Source organism: Perognathus longimembris, chromosome 11, assembly GCF_023159225.1.
Source record: "Perognathus longimembris pacificus isolate PPM17 chromosome 11, ASM2315922v1, whole genome shotgun sequence".
Lineage (NCBI taxonomy): Eukaryota > Metazoa > Chordata > Mammalia > Rodentia > Heteromyidae > Perognathus > Perognathus longimembris.
Window position 1 is genome coordinate 38,952,479 of NC_063171.1, and position 23,241 is coordinate 38,975,719.

Sequence of the window (23,241 nt, forward strand, 5' to 3'; positions counted from 1 at the left end):
ACAGCAGCCAGGCAGAGAATGTGCTTGTGGAGGTGTGGGGGGAACGAGGGGCGGATGAGGTCATTGAATTAGTGATTGTGTGTACCCCAGGAGTAAAATGACAAACCAAAAAGCTGTGCCAGTGAAATGAAACGGTTCGAAGGCCAGATGCTCCCTGCAAGAAGCCAGTGCAAGAATTGGTTCTAGAGCTCAGAGGAAATTTTCCTTTAAAAAATTAAAGAATGTATCTGCTGAAGTGGCTCATGCCTGTAATCTTATCTACTGAGAAGGCTGAGACCTGAAGTTCACAGTTCAAAGCCAGCCTGGGCACACAGGACAAGGAACACACACACACACACACACACACACACACACACACACACACACACACCACTGCTATCATCCTGCCCTGCCCTGCCCTGGTCCACCCCCCCTGCTCCACCTGCCTGTGGCAGGAACAGCTTCCTGAGCTTGAAGCACAGAGGCAGTGGGGAGAAGGACCTAGAGGTCTGGGAGGGTCCACCCAGTGAGCAGGTGACTGCAGCCACTCCGTGGGTGACTGTTGCATGAAGCAGGAAGGCAGAGCTAGGGTTGAGGAGGACCCCAGAGAGAATTTCCCCCTACCTGAGTCCCAACGCCCCAATCCCAGAGTGACGTCACCTCAGGAATCAGCAAGAGACACAGCCAGGGATAATAAATATAATTGCTATGATGGAACCTGGCCTAGAGAAGCAGGAACATAGTCCGTCCCCAGCCCCCCCCCCCCACCTGTCCCCTCCACATGCTGAGGGCGAGTGAGATGCTTTGCAATCACCCTGGGGCTACTGGGAGCTAAGGAGGTAGCTGAGGTCAGGCCAGGAATATTCCAGTTTCTGCCCCAGCCCCTAGCCCAGGACGTCCAGGTAGACAGGCGGTGCCTGAGCCAGGGCTTGGAGCCGGGCATGCACATCCTTGATACTGTGGCGCTGCTGGGGTTCCCGCTGCCAGCAGCCCCGCATAATGGCGTAGACCTCTGGTGGGCAGGCACGTGGCCTCTCCAACTCCCGTCCCTGCGTGATGCACTCGATCGCCTGCACAGAGCAAAGGACACACACTAGGCAGGAGCAGAAGAGGGAGCTCAGCCTCACTCTGCCCGGCCACACGTCTGCCCTTCCCCCGCATCTCACAGCTGGTCTGGACCCTGTGGCCACCAGTACTCTCAATGTACCCAGCACACCCCAAGATGCCTTTCTGCCCTGATATGGAGAAGTTAGAACTTGGGTGAGACAGCTTCCAGAAGGCTGGAGTCAGACCCAAACAGGTGCCCGGTGGAATGAGGAAGAGGAGACCGCGGGACATTTGTCCAAGTCCAGCTTCATGTGAAGGGGCCTCCATGAGAGCGGGAGGGGCCTCTGCCTCAGCTCCAGAAGGAAAAAAGAAAGTGAGGCAAAATGGGCACTGGTGGCTCACTGGTGGCCTGTAATCCTAGCGACTCAGAAGGCTGAGATCTGAGGATTGTGGTTCGAAGCCAGCCTGGGCAGGAAAGCCCATGAGACTCTTATCTCCAATTAACCACCAGAAAACTGGAAGTAAAGCTGTAGATCAAAGTGACAGAACTCTGGACTTGAGTGAAAAAGCTCAGGGACAGAGCCCAGACCCTGAGTTCAAGCCCCACAATTGACAAAAAAAAAAAAAAGCCAGGCTTTATTTTAAAGTTCAAAGTGCTTCTACTTCCTTCTCCCTTCTATGGATAGCTGTTCTGTGGCCATCAAGCTCCCCTGAAAAGAAACTGTAGCACAGAAGATTAAAGTGAGAGTCCAAGAAGGACCACTAGAGCTGCTAAAGGGATTCAAAGATGAAACAGTAGCAGAGAGGTGATTGGAGAAGGAGCCCGGCGCCTATTCCCCCTTCTTTCCCCTCCCCATTAGAGGACTTGGTTATGGGCAGCACTAATTCCATTCCTCCTCTCAGTGCTTGAGAAAATTAAAATCTATAACCCTCTCCCCCACCCCACCAGCCTCCAGGGAACAGACTGCATTAGGAGGAGAAATGGAAACTGACAGCTGCAAGCCAAGGAGGGGGCTGGGGAGCGGCTCTGGGAGACGGAACACCTGGGGCCTGCTCTGACTGCTGGCCAGCCGGGAGAGCAGGAGGAAGGGGCAAGACTGACCTTCTGAGAGTCCAACCTTCAGCCTTGCTGTTGCAGCTGCAGGCCATCTTTCCCACGCCCCTCCCTCCCACCCTTGGTAACATCTAGTAGCTCAATAAAACACTGCCAGGAATTGGGGCCTAGACTCCATTTACAACGTGCTTTGAGATTCACCCAGCAGCTAGCTGGGCCTGAACTTAACATCGTCAGTGAGGGAAGGATTGGGAGAAGAAAAAAGGGGAGCTGGGTGCTAGTGGCTCACAACCTGTATAATCCTGTCAGTCAGAAGGCTGAGATCTGAGGATTGCAGTTCAAAGCCAGCCTGGACAGCAAAGTCCATGAGGCTCTTATCTCCAGTGAGCCACCAGAAAACCAAAATTGGTGTTGTGGTTCAAAGTGGTAGAGTGCTAGCCTTGAGCAACAAAGCTCAGGGACAGCACCCGGGGCACTGAGTTCAAGCCCCACAACCACCACCTGCCCCCTAAAAAGAGGGGGGAGAAGGGAGAGGGGGATGAGAGGAGAAAAAGGGAGGGGAGGGAAGGAGAAGGGAAGGGGGGAGGCAGGGAGGGGAAAGGGAACAGGAGTTCCCTGTAGAAGGGTCCCACCTCCCGCCCCACAGCGGAAGGAAAGGCTGGAGGTGGCCTGGTGAGGCTGGGGCAGGGCTGACCTCGGTGTTGGAGAGCTGGTACCACGGCTGCTTGCCATAGGTGAAGATCTCCCAGAGCACCACGCCGAAGCTCCACACGTCGCTCTCGGTGGTGAACTTGCGGTACAGGATGCTCTCAGGCGGCATCCAGCGGATGGGCAGCATGGTGCGGCCTCCCACCTGCGGGGGTGAGCAGGTGTCTCATCACCTCCGGGGGGGCGCTCTCCCGGAGCCTCCCCAGGCCGGGCCCAGCCCAGCCCAGGGGTGCTGTTTCTGTCCCTCCTGGGGCATTCAAACCCAGATCCCAAATCAGGCACCAGGGCCTTATGCCTGTGATCCTAGATACCCAGGAAGCTGAGATCTGAGGATCGCGGTTCAAAGCCAGCCAGGGGTCGGAAAGTCTATGAGACTCTTATCTCCAATTAACGCAAAAGCTGAAGTGGAGCTGTGGCTCAAGTGGTAAGAGTGCTAGCTTCAGCACAAAGCAGCTCAGGGACAGTGCCCAGGCCCTAAGTCCAAGCAACACAAAATAAAACAACCACAAAACAAAACCCAGATCCCAGAGGGTCTCAGAGGAAGAGGCGGGCATGGTCTTAGGGGACTGTCTTTCAGGGTGTCTGTGGGAAGAGCTGGGGGACCCTTACACGGTAGTAGTCAGTGCTGTAGATGTCTCTGCTCATGCCGAAATCCCCGATCTTGACCACTAGTCCTTGGCCCACCAGACAGTTGCGAGTGGCCAAGTCCCGGTGCACAAAGTGCAGACTGGCTAGGTACACCATTCCTGCTGCCACCTGGCTAGCTACTGCCAGCAGCTGCCCGAGACCCAGGGGGCCTGGAGCCACGTCCTCCCCACCAGCCAGCAGCTTGGCATCTGGCCCATGGGATCTGAGTGGGAAAGAGAGAGAGAAGGGGATAGGCTGAGCAGGCACACACACACACACACGGAGTCATGCACACAAGTGTGTGCACACATACATGCACTCAAAACCCAGCTGAGGAAGGGAATCCCCAGAGCTGGGCATGGTGGAGGAGACTTGAGAAGAAATGAAGAAGGGAAAGAAAGAGACCAGCTGTCTGGGGGTTGGGATGGGGGTGCCACAACCAGGGCTTCCATCAAAAAGAACCTATACCTACACCTTCCTCTCAGACAGCACCTTAAAACTCCAGCCAGGACAGGAAGCCACTGCTCCCTAGCGCCCCCCCCCCACCTTGCAATAAGCATTCAGTCTTCCAGACTCATTTAGGAGCTATCACACTTCCCTTCCTCTCTCAAAGCTCCACTCACAGCCTTTCTCCCATACCCAGGGGCCCATTTGGTGGCAACTCCCTGGCCTGCACCACCCAAGACCAGCACCAAGCCTGCGCTGTGTCTGATGAGCAAGAAGATGGGCTTCTTCCTGGCCTTCCCTTGGTTCTAACTGTCAACCCACCTCCCCTCCTCTCGTGGCTAACCTCACCAGCCTTCTAGTAACCCCCAGAGTCTCTTAGGGTTAGCTCAGACTAGGAGTCTGTCCTTGCTGAGTTCTGTAAGTATGACCCCTCACTCCCCAAGGGCACACTGGGCAGTACAGAGACCACACCTTTTTGTTCTCATCCACAGCCTCAGCCCCATGTGAGCTCTCCTCCTGGCTGAGAAAGTGGAGTCAGAGAGAAAAGGTACTTGACAAAGAAGGCTCAGGGAGTAAGTGGCCTCTGCCTCCCAACACTGATTCACTTTCTGATGAACTCTGGCCCACTCTCACAGGGGACGATCTCCAGGACAAAGGTTCAGTGAGGAAAGCATCTGACCATCACAGCCAGAGCCGGGCTGACAGAGACAAGTCACTTCCCCATCCCACGGATCATTTAGGAAACAGGCACATTTCTTAACATGCTGAAAATTCCCAGCACAAATAAACATATCAGACTTGTTTTGCCCAAAGGCAAAGAAATGAATTGTGTGTAAGTTCCTTCCAGTATGTTATCTTATGTGTTCGGAGACTATGAGACATTAATATGTATATCACTGTACAAAAATGCATATGTAGGGCTGGGGATATAGCCTAGTGGCAAGAGTGCCTGCCTTGGATACACGAGGCCCTAGGTTCGATTCCCCAGCACCACATATACAGAAAATGGCCAGAAGCGGCGCTGTGGCTCAAGTGGCAGAGTGCTAGCCTTGAGCGGGAAGAAGCCAGGGACAGTGCTCAGGCCCTGAGTCCAAGGCCCAGGACTGGCAAAAAAAAAAAAAAAATGCATATGTACAAGCGTGGAGAAAGTACCTGATGATAATGTAGTCACCCACAGGGCCAGTTCCTACAGGCCAGACTTCCACAGAAGAATGCACACAAGCACAAACACACATACATCCTGGTCCACAACAACCTCTTGACTAACACTGTCAGTTGCAGGGACTGTCCCCCACAGGCACACGCCTGTCTCCTCTCCTGTTTTCCTGGATGCAAGAATAGTGTCTTCCTGATCTTCGTGTCAGTTTCAGAGAAAGCAGGGACACCCTTGGAGGGAAGGGATGCCAGGCTCAGAGCTAGGGGCCGAGGGTCAGCACCAGGGCCATCTGGCCATACCGGAGAAAGCGATTGAGGTCCCCATGCCGCATATACTCGAAGACCATGAGCAGCGGGCGGCCCTCGGTGCAGACGCCAAAGAAACGCACAATGTGCTGGTGCTGGAGCATGGTGAGCAGCTCAGCCTCGCGCTGGAAGTCTTGCCGAGCGTTCTCAGACACCTCCTTCAGTGCCTGGGGACAGGGGCAGGGCCAGGACTGAGGAGGATGCTCGCTTCTCTCTATCCAGGGAGCCCTCGGCCCTGCCTCAAGTCTCCTCAGACTTTCTGCTCAGGCATCCTGCTACCATGGTAGCTAGGATGGTCCTGACACGATGGCACTCAGGGAGGTGGCAGAGGGCTCACCTTGACAGCCACCAGCATCTTGTCCTGCTCAGGCAGCAGGTTGTGGCACTCAGCGAGGAAGACCTTCCCAAAGGCGCCCTCACCCAGTTCCCACTTGAGCACGATGTCCCGCCGTTTGATGTGATGGACACCTGGGAGGGGCTTGAGGTGAGAGGCAGCCCTCGTCTTGGGTGGGGGTGGGGGCAGTGGTAAGGGCAGGACTGGCTAGTGCTGTACAAGATATCCAGCCAAGGGACGGGCTGGGGGCTGGACTCCCAGCCCTTCCCCAAGCCCCATGTCCTGATATGAGGCTACATCTGTCCAGAGAGGTCATGATATGGGGACAGTGGTACTGGGCAGGGGATACTCTCTGCTTGAGGAAGATATATCATAGCTGAGATCAAGGCTGGGACAGGCAGGCAGGCAAGGGAAAGGGGGAGGGAAGGAAGGGAGGGAGGCAAGGATTACTAAGACCAAGGTCAGCATATGGATTTCTAAACACACACACAAACACACACTCGCCCTTGCCCTTGACACAGTGTAGCCCCTCACAGGCATCACTGAAGTACTGTGGGTTCTCGATGATGTGGCCTTGGAGCCCAGAGCCTTTGCCCTCAGTCGGGGAAAGCGAACTGCCACCCAATGTCATGAAATGTAGTGACATGGCCAGCCCATCCTCTGGAGCCAGCACAGCGGGACCTAGGGAGAGACACATGGAGGAGGTCAGAGTTTAGGCACCCATCTTGGCTCTTGTCCATGCTTGTCTGCAAACGGCCAGGGCATCCCCCATACCTTCTAATTTGCAAGAGAGGGACAGAGAAATTAGGGAGCAAGACAGCAGGAGTGGGGGGAAGGGGAGGTAGCAGGGCCTCTCTTGGACTGGCTCTTATCCAACCCCTGGCCTCATGGGCAGCAAAGAACCCCCCCCTACAGTCCCCCCCCTCACAGTCCCCTACAGACCTCCCAGACCCACTTAATGTTTGACTACAATCCAGGCACCAATTAACAGCTGCTACCTCTGAAACTACCCCCACACTAGCCCAATACACACACACACACACACACACACACACACACACACACCCTAAAACACCATGTGAGCACAAGCCTCCCCTATACAGTCAAGAAAAGCCAATAGCAGACAGCTAGTAGGACAGACAGACAGGTAGCAACTCACGGTTGATCCCAAACTTGCTCCTCTGTCCACATTTGTTGAGCACAAGGAGCAGGGCAGAAAGAAACAGGCAGGCAAAGACAGCCAGGCCCACAGCCACCGAGACCTAGAGGTGGGGTCAGATAGAGGTTTCTGCCCCTCAGAACTCCCCACAGCAAACCATCTCTCTATCCTGCAGGGGAGCCCAGAGCCAGGACCCCCCAGTCTGCCACCTGCTCCTCCTGGACACCCCAGCCTGCCTGTGAGGGCATTGGACAGAGCTTAGACCAGATTGAGTGACCGCCTTGCTCTGCCCAGAAATAACCCACCAATGAGCCTTCCCATCCCAAAGCGACACTCCCATGCTCACCCCAAAAGGTGTTTCATCCTTTTTCTCTACTGGATCTCTAGACGTGCTGTTAGTGTCTGTGGAGACACAGGGCAGGAAGATCGAGCCTCTTCTAGAAGCTTCCTTCCCTGGTCCCAAGCTAGTTTCTCAGCTGTCCCCTTAGCCCCAACCTCAGCTCCAAGGACCAGATATAACCTGCCCTCCATCCCGGGCTACTCACCCACTGGCGAGAAGGAGACTGCAGCAGGAGGGAGGAGAGAGAGCAATCAGATGGAGGAGGAAAGCCAGGCACTCCCTGTCCCTCTGGGACTCACCCCTTCAGAGGGTGGGAGGACTAGAGAGACTGCTGAACCCCTGGCCCTTTCCCAGCTGGACTCTGACCCTCTAGTGCATGGCTCTCTCAAAGGATAGAATAGCTCAGGGTTCAGAAGTCCTGGCTGTGGGGAAATGGAAGGAGGCCAGCACAGAGCTGGACACCAGTTCCTTTCTGTCTAGGACCAAGCACTCCAACTTCCTAGGGTCAGGGTCAGAGAAAGAAGGGGACCAGTCCTCCCTGGACACCTTGATCTCCACCCCAGGTGCCACCCAGGAGTGGGAGGAAGGGACAGGGCTCAGGATGGTTCTCGCACCAGGAATGGGGTCCTCAGGGTTGAACTCAAAAGGGTTGTCCATGAAGGCGGCCATGACATAGGCAGACGCTTGGCCATAAGGGTTGACAGCCACCAGGGTGTAGTTCCCATTGTTGACGTGAGTGGGCTGGTTGAGGCGAAGGCAGCCATGCTGCATCGTCTCGTTGGTCAAGGCTGACTCCAGGAAAAGGGTGTAGATGAAGCTGGTCTCATTGAGCGTGGAGCCATTGAAGAGCCAGCGGAGGGAGGGCGCCGGCTGCCCATCCACAGAGAAGGGGATACACCATTGGTGCTGCCTCACAGCCATACCTAGGTGCACACTGGCAGGGACTGCGGGCAGAGGACAGCTGTGAGTCAGGGGATAACTGGAGGGAAGGGGACGGGAGGGGCAAGGAGGTCAGTGCAAGAAAAGCAGGTCGGCAGGCTTCAAGACACTTACAAGCAGTGACATTTGTAAGAGAGTTGATGGTAAATCTTAAATAAATCTGGCAGCGGGTGTACAAAATTCAGAGGCTTAACGAATGCTAAGTGGCAGGCCCACAGTAAATTATAGCCCAAGAGAAAGTGGAGAACAGAACCAGCTTATGGCAATTAAACATGGAGTCCTTTGGATACAGGATCTGGAAAAGTTAAGTGTAATCAAGCTTAAGAAGATGAGATGGAGACCTAAACAAACAAACAAGTGAAAGGTATATATTCTATAAAGAACTGGGTTGGATTTTGTTTGTTTGTTTTGTCTTTTGCCAGTCCTGGGGCTTGAATTTAGGGCTTGGGCACAATCCATGAGCTTCCTTTTCTCAAGGCTAGCACTCTACCACTTGAGTTACAGAGCTACTTCTGGCTTTTTCTCTTTATGTGGTTCTGAGGGATTGAACCTAGGGCTTTGTGCATGCTAGGCAAGTAAGTACTCTACCACTAAGCCACATTGCCATCCCCGATGTTGGTTATTTTTAAGGTAGAATCTCACAAACTTTTCAACATAGGTTGGCCTGGAGCCATGATTTTCCTGCTCTCAGCCTCTAACATAGCTAGGATTACAGGGATAAGCCTTATGTACCCTGCTTATTTTTTGAGATAGGATCTTTGTTTATGGCTGTATAGACCTGGATCAAGATTCTTCTACTAGGCTGGGAATGTGGCTTAGCGGTAGAGTACTTGCCTAGCATGCATGAAGCCCTGGGTTCGATTCCTCAGCACCATGTAAACAGAAAAAGGTGGAAGTGGTGCTGTGGTTCAAGTGGTAGAGTGCTAGCCTTGATTTAAAAAAAAAAAAAAAAAAAAAAGAAGCCTTGAACTTTGAGTTCAATCCTCAGGATTGGCAAAAAAAATAAAAATTAAAAATTCTCTTACTTATGTTTCTCCACATAGGTGAAGAAGACAGGCGAGCACCACTGTGCCCAGCCATTGGTTAAGATGGAATCATGAGACGGAGCTCTGGGCTGTCCTCAAACTTGGATTTCCCAATTTCTACCTCCCAAGTAGCTAGGTTTAGAGTTGGGGCCATCATACCCAACAGATATTCTGTCTTATAGTGTACTTCTTCTTTTGCTGTGAAATAGACATAAAAATGTGCATAAAGCATACACACACTAGCTGGGAATGTGGATTAGTGGTACAGTGCTTGCCTAACATACATGAAGCCCTGGGTTCAATGAATTTCTCAGTATCACATAAACAGAAAAGGCCACCAGAATGGCGCTGTGGCACAAGTGGTACTAGAGTGCCTTGAGCACAGAAAGGCTCACGGACAGTGAGTTCAAACCCCAGGACTGTCAAGAAATAAATAACCAGTGGCTGGGGATATGGCCTAGTGGCGAGAGAGCTTGCCTTGTATACATGAGGCCCTGGGTTCGATTCCCCAGCACCACATATACAGAAAACGGCCAGAAGTGGTGCTGTGGCTCAAGTGGCAGAGTGCTAGCCTTGAGCAAAAAGGAAGCCAGAGACAGTACTCAGGCCCTGAGTCCAAGGCCTAGGACTGGCAAAAAAAAAAAAAAAAAAAAAGAAAGAAAAGAAAAGAAAAAAGAAATAAATAACCAGCATAAAATAAGGCTAAAGGCATGGCTTAAGTGGTAGAACTCCAACCCAACAAATTTGAGACTCTGAATTCAAAACTTAGTACTGACAAAGATAGATAGAAAAAAAGAAAGAAAGAAAGAAAGAAAGAAAGGAAGGAAGGAGGCAGGGAGGGAGGAAGGGAGGGAGGGAGGAAGGGAGGGAGGGAGGGAGGAAGAAAGAGGGGTGGGAATATGGCCTAGTGGTAAAGTGCTCACCTCATATACATGAAGCCCTGGGTTCGATTCCTCAGCACCACATATATACAGAAAGGCCAGAAGTGGCACTGTGGCTCAAGTGGTAGAGTGCTAGCCTTGAGCAAAAAGAATCCAGGGATAGTGCTCAGGCCATAAGTCCAAGCCCCATGACTAGCAACGAAAGGAAAGAAAGAAAGAGAGAGAGAGAGAGAGAGAGAAAGAAAGAAAGAAAGAAAGAAAGAAAGAAAGAAAGAAAGAAAGAAAGAAAGAAAGAAAGAAAAGAAAGAAAGAAAGAAAGAAAGAAAGAAAGAAAGAAAGAAAGAAAGAAAGAAAAAGAAAGAAAGAAAGAAAGAAAGAAAAGAGAAACACTCTGAAGACCTAATATAAGATAATTTGCTGGAAGTGGTGCTATGGCTCAAAGTGGCAGTGCAAACCCTGAGCAAAAAGAACTCAGGGACAGTGCCCAAGGCCCTAAGTTAAAGGCCCATGATTGACAAAAAAAAAAAAAAAAAAAAGATAATTTGCTGGCAGATTTTGTATAGATAACAAGCCTGAAGCGGAACTCTTCGGAAGAGGAATTTCCCTTTTTCAAAACTCGAATGCAACTCTTGGATTTTGATGGTCTTTCCTGGAAGCTCAAGCCCTAACTCGTTCTACCCACAAACACTGGTTGGCAGCACGTGCCAAGCCTAGCTGGAAACTCAATTGTGGGTGTTAGCAGTGACTTGTTTTAAAGTGGTCATACCCAAACCTAGAATAAAACCCTAAATGAAACAGAAGAACATATGAACAAATCAGGTGGTGGAGCAACGGCCCTGGGGGCGACATGGGACGCGCATGAGCGCAGTGGGGACACGCCAGGCAGCTGGCGCTGAAGGCCTCAGGTAGCAAAGCGTGGGCAGAGTGCCAAAAAGAAATCTATCTCCATCCCACTGGCCTTGGTGAGCCCTCAGGACATCCCCCAAAGGATCGGGTTTTCATGGGAATCTGGAAGCAGCTGGGAGGGAGCAGCTGTGGGGCTGTCTACCCACCCTTCTCTCCAGCCTCCACCCACCAGCCTCCTTCTAGGAAAGAAGGCAGGGGAGGGGGTGCAGGAGCCTTCATGTCGTGAAGACTTACAGGAGACGTTGACCTGGACAGAGAGCTCAGTCCGGCCGACATCGTTTTCTGCCCAGCATGTCACATTCTTCCTGTTGAGGTCACTGCTGACATTGGCCAGCTTCAGCTGCAGGGAAGGCAGATCTCCAGATGTCTGGATCAGGGAAGAAAGGGAAACTAAGAAGGCTTTCGGTGGCCCGGGGCTAGAGGCCAGAGCCTGGGGGGGTGAGGGGGTGGGGATGCCTGCATGCGTGAGTGTGTGTGTGTACAAACGTGAGTGCATGCATGTGGGGGGTGCGTGGGGGAGTGCCTGAGGGAGGAGGGCACTAACTCCAGATGGGGACGAGAGGAGGGCTGGGGAAGGGAATAGAAAGGGGGAAAGGGTGGAAGGGGATATGGAAGAGAATGGCTTGCTCCTTTACAGCTTGTTTGTAGACTATCTCCTGGGTCACTTATTTAGTGATTCAAGAAAACCAAGGCATGGACTATAACCTGGAAACAAGCACAAAATAGCCCCAAAGCAAAACCACCAAGGACACCCATCTGAGGAGCTACTCCAAAGTATCATATTCACACACAGACTACTAAAGAACCAAGTAGAACCTTGCCTCCCAGTCAATTGTTTTACACAGTTCTAACACACATAGGCCCCGCCCAAAGAAAGTCAGAAACAAAGAGATAAGGTAACGCTCAATGACACATGCCTATAATCATAGCTACTCAAGAGGATGGTAGTTTGGCCCACAACAGCTGAGGCAAAAAGTTATTAAGATCTCCATCTCAACCAACAAGCCAGGGCTGGGAATGTGGCTTAGTAGTAGAGTGCTTGCCTAACATGCATGAAGCCCTGGGTTCGATTCCTCAGCACCCCATAAACAGAAAATGGCCAGAAGCGGTGCTGTGGCTCAAGTGGTAGAGTGCTAGCCTTGAGCAAAAGGAAGCCAGGGACAGTACTCAGGCCCTGAGTTCAAGCCCCAGGCCTGGCAAAAAAAACAAAATCAACCAATAAGCCAGGAATGGTGGTTTATGTCCATGGTCATAGCTACTCTGGAGACATAAGGGGAAGGTTCTCAGTCCCTACTGGAAATATAGCTAGAGCAAAAATGGTTTGGTATGGTTCAAGTGGCACAGCACCTCCCTAGAAGCACAAGGGGGCCTGAATTCAAGTACTCATACCACCAAAAGGAAAGAAGAAAGAGAGATGGGGGGGGGGCACTAGGCAACGGGTAGCACTACTGCCTTTGGCAGATAGGCAGATAGACAGTAAGGGAGGTTTAGAGAGGGAGGTGACTCCATTCTGACTCATCATGGAAGAGATCACAGATGTGATTCAGATTCTCTTCCTAAGAAACCACGGCTGCATTGCATGTAAATTATATGATCTTACAACTTGGGGGTTTGTTCTACAAGAAGACTGGAAACCCTTAGGTATTTTTAAAGCTCTTTTCATAACATGGTTTAAAAATGCTCTAATGGGAGCTGGGAATATGGCCTACTGGCAAGAGTGCTTGCCTCTAATACAGGCAAGCCTGTGGTTCGATTCCCCAGTACCATATAAGTAGAAACGGCCAGAAGTGGGGCTGTGGCTCAAGTGGCAGAGTGCTAGCCTTGAGCAAAAAAAAAAAAGAAGAAGCCAGGGACAATGCTCAGGCCCTGAGTCCAAGGCCCAGGACTGGCAAAATAAATAAATAATAAAAATAAAAATGCTCTAATGGATAAATGTCATTTATCTGGAACTTTCATAAACGTGGAGACCCCTTAGTACATGCAAGAGGAGGAGTTTCTCTGAGCCTCCCCTGGGAATATTCCAGAAGAGCTCCCTGGCCTTCCACTTGGGCTCCCTCAGCTGCTCCTCTCCTCCAATCACCCTAGGGGCTGGTTCCTAACTATTCCTCCCCTAGAAGGCCAGGTTATCCTCACTCTCCAAACTAAGGAGACCAGCCTCTTTTCCCTCCGTGTCATGCCCTTACAGGGTGACTTCTCTATAGGAAGCTGGATTAGCAAATGTAAATTTTCCCCAAGAGAGAACAAAAGTTTGGAATTTCCCAAACAGGCAGCTGGTGCAAGATATCTCCACACCAAACCAGAGCCTTCGCCTCCATTCCTTTCCACTATTCACTGGCAGCAGCCTTGAACTCCAGCGTAGTAGAACTACTCAGGGCCATGGTCCCTCCACTGTGTCTGGAACCCCTGGCTCAGGGCTCCTGGGATCCCTCATTTCACATCCTCAGCAATTCTGGGTTTGACTTCTCCTCCCAAAGCCAAGCCAGACTGAACACCACTCCCTCCCCCCACTGATCTACCCTCTGGGCTCTGTGTCTGCTCCAGGTGCAGCCAGCTTTAAGGGTGGGCACAGCTCCATGTCAGAGCTTAGTGGGCTTGGGAACAAGGCCTCCAGTAGTCAGCTTGGCTATGCGGAGCTGCCCACAGCCAGCCTGTGGACAGAGGCAGAGCCTGGGAAGGTGCCCAGAGACAGGTCTGGATAACAGATAGCGGCCAGAGAATGCCCAGAGGCAGATAGGACATCAGAAGGCCATCATGTCCACCTCCTCAGTATGCTGATAAGAAAAACAAAGTGCAGGCAGTTAAGGGATTATTTTCTTCCCTAAAGTCACTAAGAAGTAATTAGAGCTGGAACCAGACCTGGGCAGACTTTACTAATGTGTTCATCACACACCCAAGAGAAGGCTCCTTGCAGCATGTCCAGGAAAGGACTCCAAAGGCCCCTAGGGACAGGCCCTAGATGCAGGGCCACAGATATGGTACCTCTTCCTGGACCTCAGCTTCCTGATCTAGAAAGGTGGGCCCCAGTGGCTCTTCTCTGTAATCCTAGCTACTTAGGAGGCTGAGGTCTTAGGATTAGAGTTCAAAACGAGCCCAGGCAAGAATGATCATGAGATTCTTACTTCCAATTGACTATGAAAATGCTGGAAGTGGAGCTGTAGCTCAAATGGTAGGTAGAGTACTAGCCTTCAGCAAAAAACGCTAAGGGGCAGTACCTAGACTGTGAGTTCAAGCCCCAGTACTGACACAAAGGGAAAAAGAAAGAGCATATGGGAAGGATGGTGCCTTCCAGCTCCAGCATGAATGGTGACCTGCTCCCTCCTACTGCAACCTTCTCTCTGTTCCAGAAAAGGGCCCTCCTGAAGGACACAGTAGATCTAGCAGAGATGGGCCAGTGCCCTCCCTGCAGTTTCCTTGCGTGTCCTGAGCTGCCCTGCTCTCACTCTTTTGGGCCCCTTGTTTGTTTGTTTGTTTCTCTTTCCCCATCTTCATCCCCTGCATCCTGTCTCTTGTAGACAGGGGAAGAGCATGCATGGCGTCTCACCATCACTGTGGCTGTGCCCTCTAGCTCAGTGAGGATCCAGCCAGCATCGTGCAGCCCCTGCCCAGTCACGTGGCACTGCAGCAGGACATCGTCCCCCACTTCCACAGAGGTGTTCGGCACTTGGACCTTCAGCATGGGCACACCTGGCACCAGGATGCCACAGGGGTGTTAGAGTGTGTTAGTCATTGCCCCAGAACCCCCTTGCCCACTTCTTCCCCTACCCTCCCGCCATGCCCCCAGGCAGGTAGCCTTCTTTGTCCACCCCTGGCTACTTCTCCAGCACCTACCACAGCTGGTGTTGTGCCCAAGGGCCAGGGATCTGGTACACTGCAGCCTTTGGGCATGCAGTCTGCCCAGCCCCTCCTCTTCCCAGCGCTGAAGCCAGTGCAGACCACAGGAACATCGTAGAGGGTTCCCGACAGGTCTCTGGTACACATGGGAGCACAACAAGAGAGTCAGGGAGAGACTGATGTGGGGACTGAGGAGCCAGAGAGATGCAATGCATGGGTCAGATGGCAAGGATGGGGATGGCAATGGGGCAGGGCTACACAGGACAGGCACCTGTCACAGACCCAGTCCTAAACCCTGAGCCACTCAGAGAAATAAATATGCAAAGCCAGGCACCAGTGGCTCATGTCTGTAATCCTAACTACTCAGGAAGCTGAGTTCTGAGGATCGTGGTTTGAAACCAGCTCAGGTAGGAAAGTCCATGAGACTCTTATCTCCAGCTAACCACCAGAAAGCTGGAGTAGAGCTATAGCTCAAGTAGTACAGTACAAGCCTTAAGCTGGATAGTTAAGGGACAGTGCCAAAGCCCTGAGTGCAAGCCCTAGTGCTGGCATGCACAGGAAGAAAGAAGAAAGAAAAGAAAGAAAGAAAGAAGAATGAAAGAAGAAAAGAAAAGAAAGAAAAGAAAGAAGAAAGAGAAGAAAGAAAGAAAGAAAGAAGAAGAATGAAGGAAGGAGGAAGGAAGGAAGGAAGGAAGGAGGAAGGAAGGAAGTAGGAAGAAGAAAGAAAGAAAGAAAGAAAGAAAGAAAGAAAGAAAGAAAGAAGAAAGAAAGAAAGAAAGAAAGGGAGGGAGGGAGGAAGGAAGGAAGGAGGAGGGGGGAAAAGGGGAGAGAGGGAGGAGGGAGAGAAGGAAGAAGGGAAAGGTGGGAAGGAGGGAGAGAAGGAAGGAGGAGAGGAGAGAGAGAGGAGTGAGAGGAGAGGAGGAGGAGATGAAAGGAGAGGAGAGGGAGAGAGAGGCAGCCAGCGATTGCCATGTCCTGGCTCCCAGCAAGGGCCCTCAGCATGATGAGCAGAAGGAAAGGGAGGGCAGGCCCTCAGGCAGTGAAATAGGCTTGAATGTGCACACTAGGCCACTGCCAACCCCCCAACCCCAAGTGTGAGTTGCCCTGAGCATGAGGCGATGTGCTGTGCCAGATACACAAACACCCAGTGGGCCCATGGTCAGCTCGTCTGGGACCTCAGCACCATGCCAGCACCTAGCCTCTGGCCACACAGGCTCAGCCATCCAGGCTAGGTCTTCCCAACCCAGCCCTGCCTTGAACATGCAGCCAGCAGCCCTTCAGCCTGTGGTGGGCAGTGTCTGCTTTGATGGGGGTGCATGCACAGAAGCCCAAGCGTGCACGGGGCCACACGTGCCACGCAGGCCGCCCTTGCCCAGGGAGCCCCCACACTCACATCTCCTGTAGGGGGAGACCCTGCACCGTTTTCCAGGACAGGGACTCCAGAGCATTGAAAGACAGATTCCTGTGAAAGCAACAGAGCCCCTGAGCCACCGACCTCACCCTGACCCAGCGCCAGGGAGGAGCCAGGAGGAAGTTCACATCCACGGGCTCCCTTCCCACGAGAGCAAGGGTGGAAGGGTGGAGGGAGAGGAGGAACGGGGAAGGGCTGCGAGGAGACTAGCAGATGGCCCTGTATTTAGAGTCAGGTTCAGGCAGGTAAACCTTTTTGAGTCCGCTCCTCTCTCTCCCTGGGACAACAAGGGTTAACCTCACTTAACCCCCTCCCCAGACCCCAGGGAAGGGATCTAAAGAACAGCCGGTCCCCCTCCCCCCTCCTCCAGCCCCAGCTGGCAAAGTGCTGAGGCCACAGCTGGGGGAGGGGCTCCATCTGTACTCCCCCCTCCCCCCCCTCAGAGGGAAAGGGCCAAGCTCCCACACTACTTTGCCCCCTGCAGGACAGACTACAAGGACGTCAAAATACTTCTTCAGGTCCCCTCCTCCTCCTTCCTGTTGCTCCACAGAGCTGAGGAAGTCCAGGCAGAAATAAAAAGACCCCAGAACCATAGCTCCCTAGTTAGAGCGATGAGGTAAATGAGCCCACATAGGAGTGACTGCACCCAGCTGTTGCTCCCTGGATGCTTGTGGTGGGGGGGGGGGGGTGCCCTGCTTGAAACTGTGAGGGCTGGGTTGGAAAGGCACCTCCATGCAAGGACCAGAAACACTGCCACTTGGGAGACACTTTAGAGCTGGGTGTGATTTCACTTGTCCTGTCACTTGCAGCTGTGTGGTCTCAGCACCTCCCCCCCACCAAAAAAAAAAAAAGCCTCTCTAATTCTCATCTATAAAAATAGGTTATACCAACATCTGGTACCAGGTTGATTGTAAAGAGACCCTGACATAAGAATTGTGAAATATCACCTAACACACAGTTGGTTTTTGGTTTCTGGGTTTTTTTTTTTGTTTGTTTTGTTTTGTTTTGCCCATCCTGGGGTTTGGACTCACGGTCTGGGCACTGTCCCTGGCTTCTTTTTCTCAAGGCTAGCACTCTGCCACTTGAGCTACAGCGCCACTTCTGGCTCTTCCGACTTTTTATGTTATAAGCTGCTGAGGAATCGAACCCAGGGCTACGTGCATGCTAGCCAAGCACTCTACCGCTAAGCCACATTCCCAGCCCATGAGCACACACTTTTTAACCCAGTCTGTAGTCGGTGAGGTAACAGTGTTTCAAGCAAACAAAACTTGTTAAAAATCACTGAGCGCAGCCCAAAGCGTAGAGGACTCAGCACAAACGACAGGCCCCTCCATCTCTCTACCAGGGCTTCTTCCGTGGAAGAAGAAGAGCTGAAGCTCGGCAGCCCAGCAGGGGTTTCCAGGGACTCTGAGAGTGTCTCCTGTCCACTCCACACTCTGTCCTCAACAGGACAGGTAGCTGTGACTTCTGGGAAGAGAGAGTGTGAGGAGCAGCAGGTATGGCCACCCCCATTCCCACGCTGGCTCCGGCCTGGTGCTTTCCAATTAGGAGGGCTAAAAGATGACATTCTGGCCAGAACCCAGGAGTCCTGCTCCCATCCCTTGCTCCTGGAACTGTGCATTTGAACTCCAGGACGATACACATGAGATAAGTCCCTGAAGTATGGAGACAGGAGGGACTTTGGAGGGAGCACTATCCAGGGAATAGAGAGACACATCCCTGACCTCCTTGAGAACAGTCCCCTGGGGAAGGCCAAGTCCATTAGCAGTTCAAGTCTTAGGGTCTTCCCCACCTCCCCACCACCCAGCCCGGCCACTCACAGGCGACTGAGTCGAGGAGTGAAACGGAAGGCATCTGGAGCCACAAAACGAAGGCCACTCTTCACGATGGTGCTGCAGTGGGCAAAGGAGGATTCTGAGTCCCTGTCCTCTGCAGTAACTCCAGCCCCAAGTCCCCAGTGCCACTGGGTCCTGCGGCTGTCCTTGCCTCCTTAGCTCCTATAACCACCCTGCCCCCCTCAGACCCCTGAACTTCCTGACCTCCCAGGCTCCCAGTTCTCAGCCTTGCAGCTCCTCCCAGACCTTATGACTCTTGAGCCCACCCTCTGCCCAGACCCAACCCGCACATTCTCAGCCCCTCACAGGTTTCTCAGCTCCCCCAGGCCCTGAAGGTCACTGAGCTCCAGGCTCTGCAGATTCTGCTGGTTCTCCACGTAGCTGTAAAGGGAGAAGAGGATCAGCTAGCACTCAGGCCCACACGGAGTCGTCCCCCACCCCCCACCAAGCCCACCATCTCCTTCACAACTTTTCTTTTCTTTTTTTCTGCCTGTCCTGGGGCTTGAACTCAGGGCCTCAGCACCATCCCTGGGATTCTTTAGCTCAAGGCTAGTGCTCTACTATTTGAGCCACAGTACCACTTCTGGCTTTTTTTTTTTTTTTTTTGAGTAGTCTATTGGAGAAAAGACTCTCACAGACTTCTTTATGTGGGCTGGCTTCGAACCATAATCCTCAGATCTCAGCCTCCTGAGGAGCTAGGATAACAGGCATGAGCCACCAGCACATGGCTTCCTTCTCAGTTATACATGTGCATGCCTGCACATACATGTGCCATTCACACACATACCTGCACATGCACAATAAGTGTATGCACACATGTATACATATGCACAAGTCCTCACAAGTCACACCTGCACATGCATCCTCACACTTGTGCATTTGCACATTCCCACACACCTCTTGCACTACTTACCCACCAAGCATGCGCATACACACAGAGGCAAAAGCACATGCACAGAGGTGCTCTTGTTTGTGTGTGTTCACACATGCATAGGTGCCCACAGATGCATGCTCATATGCTCACACACAGGCAAAGCACAACGATACCTCTCTCTCTCTCTACACACACACACACACAAACATGGGTGAGAATGTGCATGCATCTGTTCATAAAACACACTAGACCGTTCTCAGCTTGCACAAGCTTAACAGTGGGCACTGGCTTCCACAAAGAGTGCCCCTCCCCACTGCCACTGTGCCACAGCGCAGAAGATCCCTGTGGCCCTGTGAATGTGTGCTCTGAAACACACCTGCTCAGGGGCCACATCTGGGCTCACTCACACAAGCACACACAAACACACTCACAGGAACACACCCCAGCCTGTCTGCCCACTCAAAGCATCTGGCCCCTCCCCACACTCAAGCAGCAACCCCTAATCACTGCCCCCCATGCCTTTGCAGAGCAAGCAAGAAGCATAGAGGCTATCAGTCAAGAAACACCCCCCCCCACTACCCCACAAGGGAGGCAGAAAGGGAAGAGGGGCAGGGAGAGTGTGAGGGGGAGGGAAAGAAGGAGGGTGGGAGGGAGGAAGGAGGCCAGGGACTGGCTGCCTACACAGTGCTTGCTGTGGGAAGACTGAGTGGGGTGGGGGAAGGAGAGCCAAAAAAACAAAGAGTGAAACAGAGACAGGGAGAAAAAGAAACTGACAGGATGAGAACTCAGAGAGAGAGACAGGGAGAGAGGTAAGGCAAGAAGAAAGATAAGGAAAAGGAGATAGATAAGGACAGAGAAAGCAAGATAGAGAGACCATGGAAAGGAAGAAAGAAAAGCCAGCAGGCAGTGGGGATGGCGATGGCGGCCTGCTGCCCGCCTTGCTTCTAGATCTGGCATGTTCCTAAGAATTCACTCCCCTGGGCTGGCATGTTGTGTGCTCCTCTCCTTGCCCCCATCCATGCATGCTAGGGACCTGACATCTTGCCAGCTCTTAAAACTCTCCCTCTCTCCCCTTGGGTTTTCCCTACATAAGGAAAGGAAACCAGGACCAATATAAGTGACCCCTCGCTGCCCTCCTTCAGCCCTGGCCCCATAGGACAGCCAGGTGTCAGGTCCTCAGTCTCAAGGCCTTAGGGAATCGCATCGAGTGACTTTGAGGGAGGTCCCTGTTCTGATTACCCTTGAGCCCTCAGCCCAGAAGGTTTCAAGCTGTAGGGACTCAGGAAGATGGTAAGAAGGTGAGGCTAGCAGGTGTGTGCGAGCTGTCAGGCAGCATACTCAAAGCTGTCTCATTCGTTTGGATTCATAATTAATCTGTCTGTTCAAGTCCATTATCTCCTTGTTAGCTCTGCAGGGGAGGGAGGGGGAGGGAGAGGACTGCGGGAGATTGGGGAGGGGGAGAATCAGGCTGCTGCCCCACCCTGTGGGACATCTCAACTCATCGCCTTTAGTGTCTTCAGGTCCTCAGTACTGTCCACTCCCCCAGTCCCTAGGCCAGACTCACTTGATGCTTAGAAATTAACTGGGGAATGAGAACATTGATGGGCATGGTCAGCAGCCTGGGTCCTAGTTTGAAACCCAGGGTGATGAATGGGCAGAACCACAGATGACAGCTGGCTCTCCTGCCCACTTCTCATGTGAAAATCTAGGCACAAACCAAGGCAAGGAAGGCCATCTCTTCTCTTTCTTGTCTCCCCAGGGCCATTAGAAAGAGATATTCAGTACCTTCCCGTTAATTACCCTAAGATGTTCGAGTAACTCAGTGCCAATTATTACAGGCTGCTCCAGTAACTTCCAGCCCCCAACTTGGACTCTTTCTAGCCTGTTACTGCATGAGGCTAGGGTTCCTGATCCACCTCTTATAGCCTAGAGCACAGAAAGGGGATTTTTCTCTCCTCTTCTAGAAGTCTTGCTGGCCCCAACAGCCACACAGAATACTCTGGTATTTTCTAGCCATCAAGTAATACTTGAGTACTTCTACGCCAGTTATTGCAGTGGCTAAAGTGTACTGAAGTATTTTGTAAGTAAATTTTTTTTTTTTTTTTTTTTTTTTTTTGCAGAATGTCAGAGTAATGCAGAATGCTGGAGGCACTTTCCAGCTTTGGACCTGGAGGTGGGAAGCACCTCTCAGAAATAGCCCTGACTCCCCAATTCAGGCAGGGAGACCAGGGTACAAAGGGTGAGGGGGGTGGGGGAAGAGAAGATGAGGGAGTCCATTTCATCGCACACATTCAAATCAGGGAGACCTGGAGGCAAAGAAGGGTGGAAATGGGGCTAGGATAGCTCAACTACCAAGGTGGGGCTCCTCACCACCTCCCACCAATTCCAGCTCAATTTCATGGGAAAAGCTGCTCCAGCCTGGTCATGACACATTGGAGGCTAATGTCTCGGTAGGAAAGGGAAAAGACAGTAAAGGTGCCACATTGAGGGGTTCTCCTAGTTAATCATCCCTTCCACTCTAGAAGAGGAGAGAGAGAGAGGAGAGGAGAGGAGAGGAGAAGAGAGAGAGAGAGAGAGAGAGAGAGAGAGAGAGAGAGAGAGAGAGAGAGAGAGAGAGAGAGAGAGAGAGATACTTCTGGATGGCTGGACTGTCTCAGATCTGGTTGACAGCAATTCACCCTCGCTCTGCCTCAAACCAGTGATCTAGCCACCCTGAGCTCCACAGAAGCTCCCAGGCGGTGACAGCGGGACATGCCCAGGGTACCACCAAAGATGCGCGATGCCAGCCTTGCCGCGCCCACCCCGCCTGACCCAGCAAGCCGGCAGCGAGTGCGCGCCCTCGGGGCAGGGCTGTGCCCTCCTGTCCCCGCGTCCTCTCGCCCGATGGACACTCACAGATCTGTCAGATTCTTGGCGCCCAGCAGTTGGAGGCTACTCAGGTTCCCAGCCCGGGTGCAACGCAGCCCCGAGGGACCAAAGGGGCAGCAGACCTCGGGGCAGGATGCAGCGCCTGCAGATGCCAGCATCAGCCAAGCCAGCAGTCTGCCCGGCACGGTAGCCCGGCGAGGCCAGCCGAGCTGCCCGCACCGCCGGCCTCGCAGCATCGCGGCGGCGCGCGCCTCGCTCGGGCCGGGTGGCCGACGGTCCGTGCGCTCCCAGCTGCGCCGGCCGCCGGGCCTCCAGCGACATGTGCGCAGGGCGGCGGTGTTAAAGACCCAGCCGCCAGGAAAGGGCGGAGCCAGCGGTCCCCGCCCGGCCCCGCCCCGCCCCACCCCGCCGGCCGCGGCCCCGCCCCAACTCCAGACCCCAGCTCTACCCCTTCCCTTTCAAGGGCCCCCCCCCCCTCTGCCCCTCCCCGGTGCCAGCTTTCTGCCCGACTATCCCCGCACCTCCGAGAGTCATGAAAGGGCCGCAGCAGAACGCCTCGGGAGTGTCTTTAGGGGGCTCGGGGAGCTGGGAAGTTGATACGTTATTTTTTTTTTTTCCCCCAAAGTAAAACAGCTGCATTTTTAGTTTGGGGGCGGTGGGGGTGGGGGGAGGGGAGATGATTGAGCCGGGAAAAGGTTGAGAGTCCCGGTCATCCTACCCAGTCCCTGGCCTCGCCACGCACGCACTCGCCAGCGGGGATGTGCGGGACACTTGGGATAAACTAGGCGGAACACTTTGAACCTTAAGCAAGAGAAGGAAGAGGACCCCTCGAAAGAGCCAGAAGCAGAACCTGGGGAGGAAAACCAGAGCAGAGGCTCAGAAGACGTGATCTAAGAACAGCCTGAGCCCCGGGAGCCGAGCCCCCGCCGTCCAGAGGAGACCACCGGGCGGCGCTAGAAGCCTGCGCGCCGCGGTGTCCGCGCCGGGCCCGGGGCGGGCGGGCGGGCGGGCGGGGGCGTGGTCCGTACCCCAGCGGCGCAGCGCCTCCGTTCCCAGGGTCCTCTCTCTCCGACACTGGCCAGCCAGCCCGGGGCGGGGAGCGTCAGGTAGAGCGGAGCTGCCATCGATCGCCATCCTGACAAGGGCATCGATTTCTGGCGCGGAGAAATTAATAGATCTTCTCTTAGCTCTTCGGACTCAGGAGCCGCCCGCGGGTGGAGCGAGGGACCCGGGCGGCCCTCGGAGGCCGCGCACCTTTTGGGAAGCCCGGGGATCTCCAGCCTCCTTCCCTCCTTCCCGTTCCCCCCTCCCCCCCCCCACCCCCCGCCCCGGGCACCAGAGGGAGGGCAGGTGCCAGCCTTTCCCACGCGCGGGCCTGACAAAAGTCCCTGGGAGTCTCTAGCGGAGGAGAGGGAAGAGGGGTCCCTCAGGAGGGTCTCCCCCGAGCGAGCAAAAGGAGACCTTCTAGGGAGATTCGCGGTTCTCCTTCTGCCAGCGCCCCAACATGAATGGTCC

General features: G+C 53.4%; 1 protein-coding gene across 1 annotated transcript; it reads right to left on the reverse strand.

Moving 5' to 3' along the window:
- Positions 1-671: 671 nt before the first annotated feature.
- Positions 672-22,047, reverse strand: Ntrk1 (neurotrophic receptor tyrosine kinase 1). Its single transcript, XM_048358210.1, has 17 exons — positions 21,849-22,047; positions 18,291-18,313; positions 17,970-18,041; positions 16,132-16,200; positions 14,736-14,874; positions 14,449-14,591; positions 11,142-11,274; positions 7,771-8,100; positions 7,362-7,379; positions 7,163-7,218; positions 6,817-6,919; positions 6,192-6,338; positions 5,661-5,791; positions 5,318-5,490; positions 3,398-3,638; positions 2,775-2,933; positions 672-1,049 (listed from the first exon to the last, which is right to left on the reverse strand). Exons 1-17 carry the CDS (start codon positions 22,045-22,047, stop codon positions 864-866), a joined length of 2,322 nt encoding a protein of 773 aa, XP_048214167.1. The 3' UTR covers positions 672-863.
- Between the last annotated feature and the right edge of the window lie 1,194 nt (positions 22,048-23,241).

Coding starts and splice junctions, on each gene's coding strand:
- Ntrk1 (XM_048358210.1), bottom strand. CDS start 22,047: ATGTCGCTGGAGGCCCGGCGGCCGGCGCAGCTGGGAGCGCACGGACCG. Junction 16,201..17,969: donor ACTCCTCGACTCAGTCGCCT/GTGAGTGGCCGG, acceptor TTGCTTTCACAG/GAATCTGTCTTTCAATGCTC. Junction 5,792..6,191: donor ACAGTACTTCAGTGATGCCT/GTGAGGGGCTAC, acceptor AGCCCCTCCCAG/GTGTCCATCACATCAAACGG.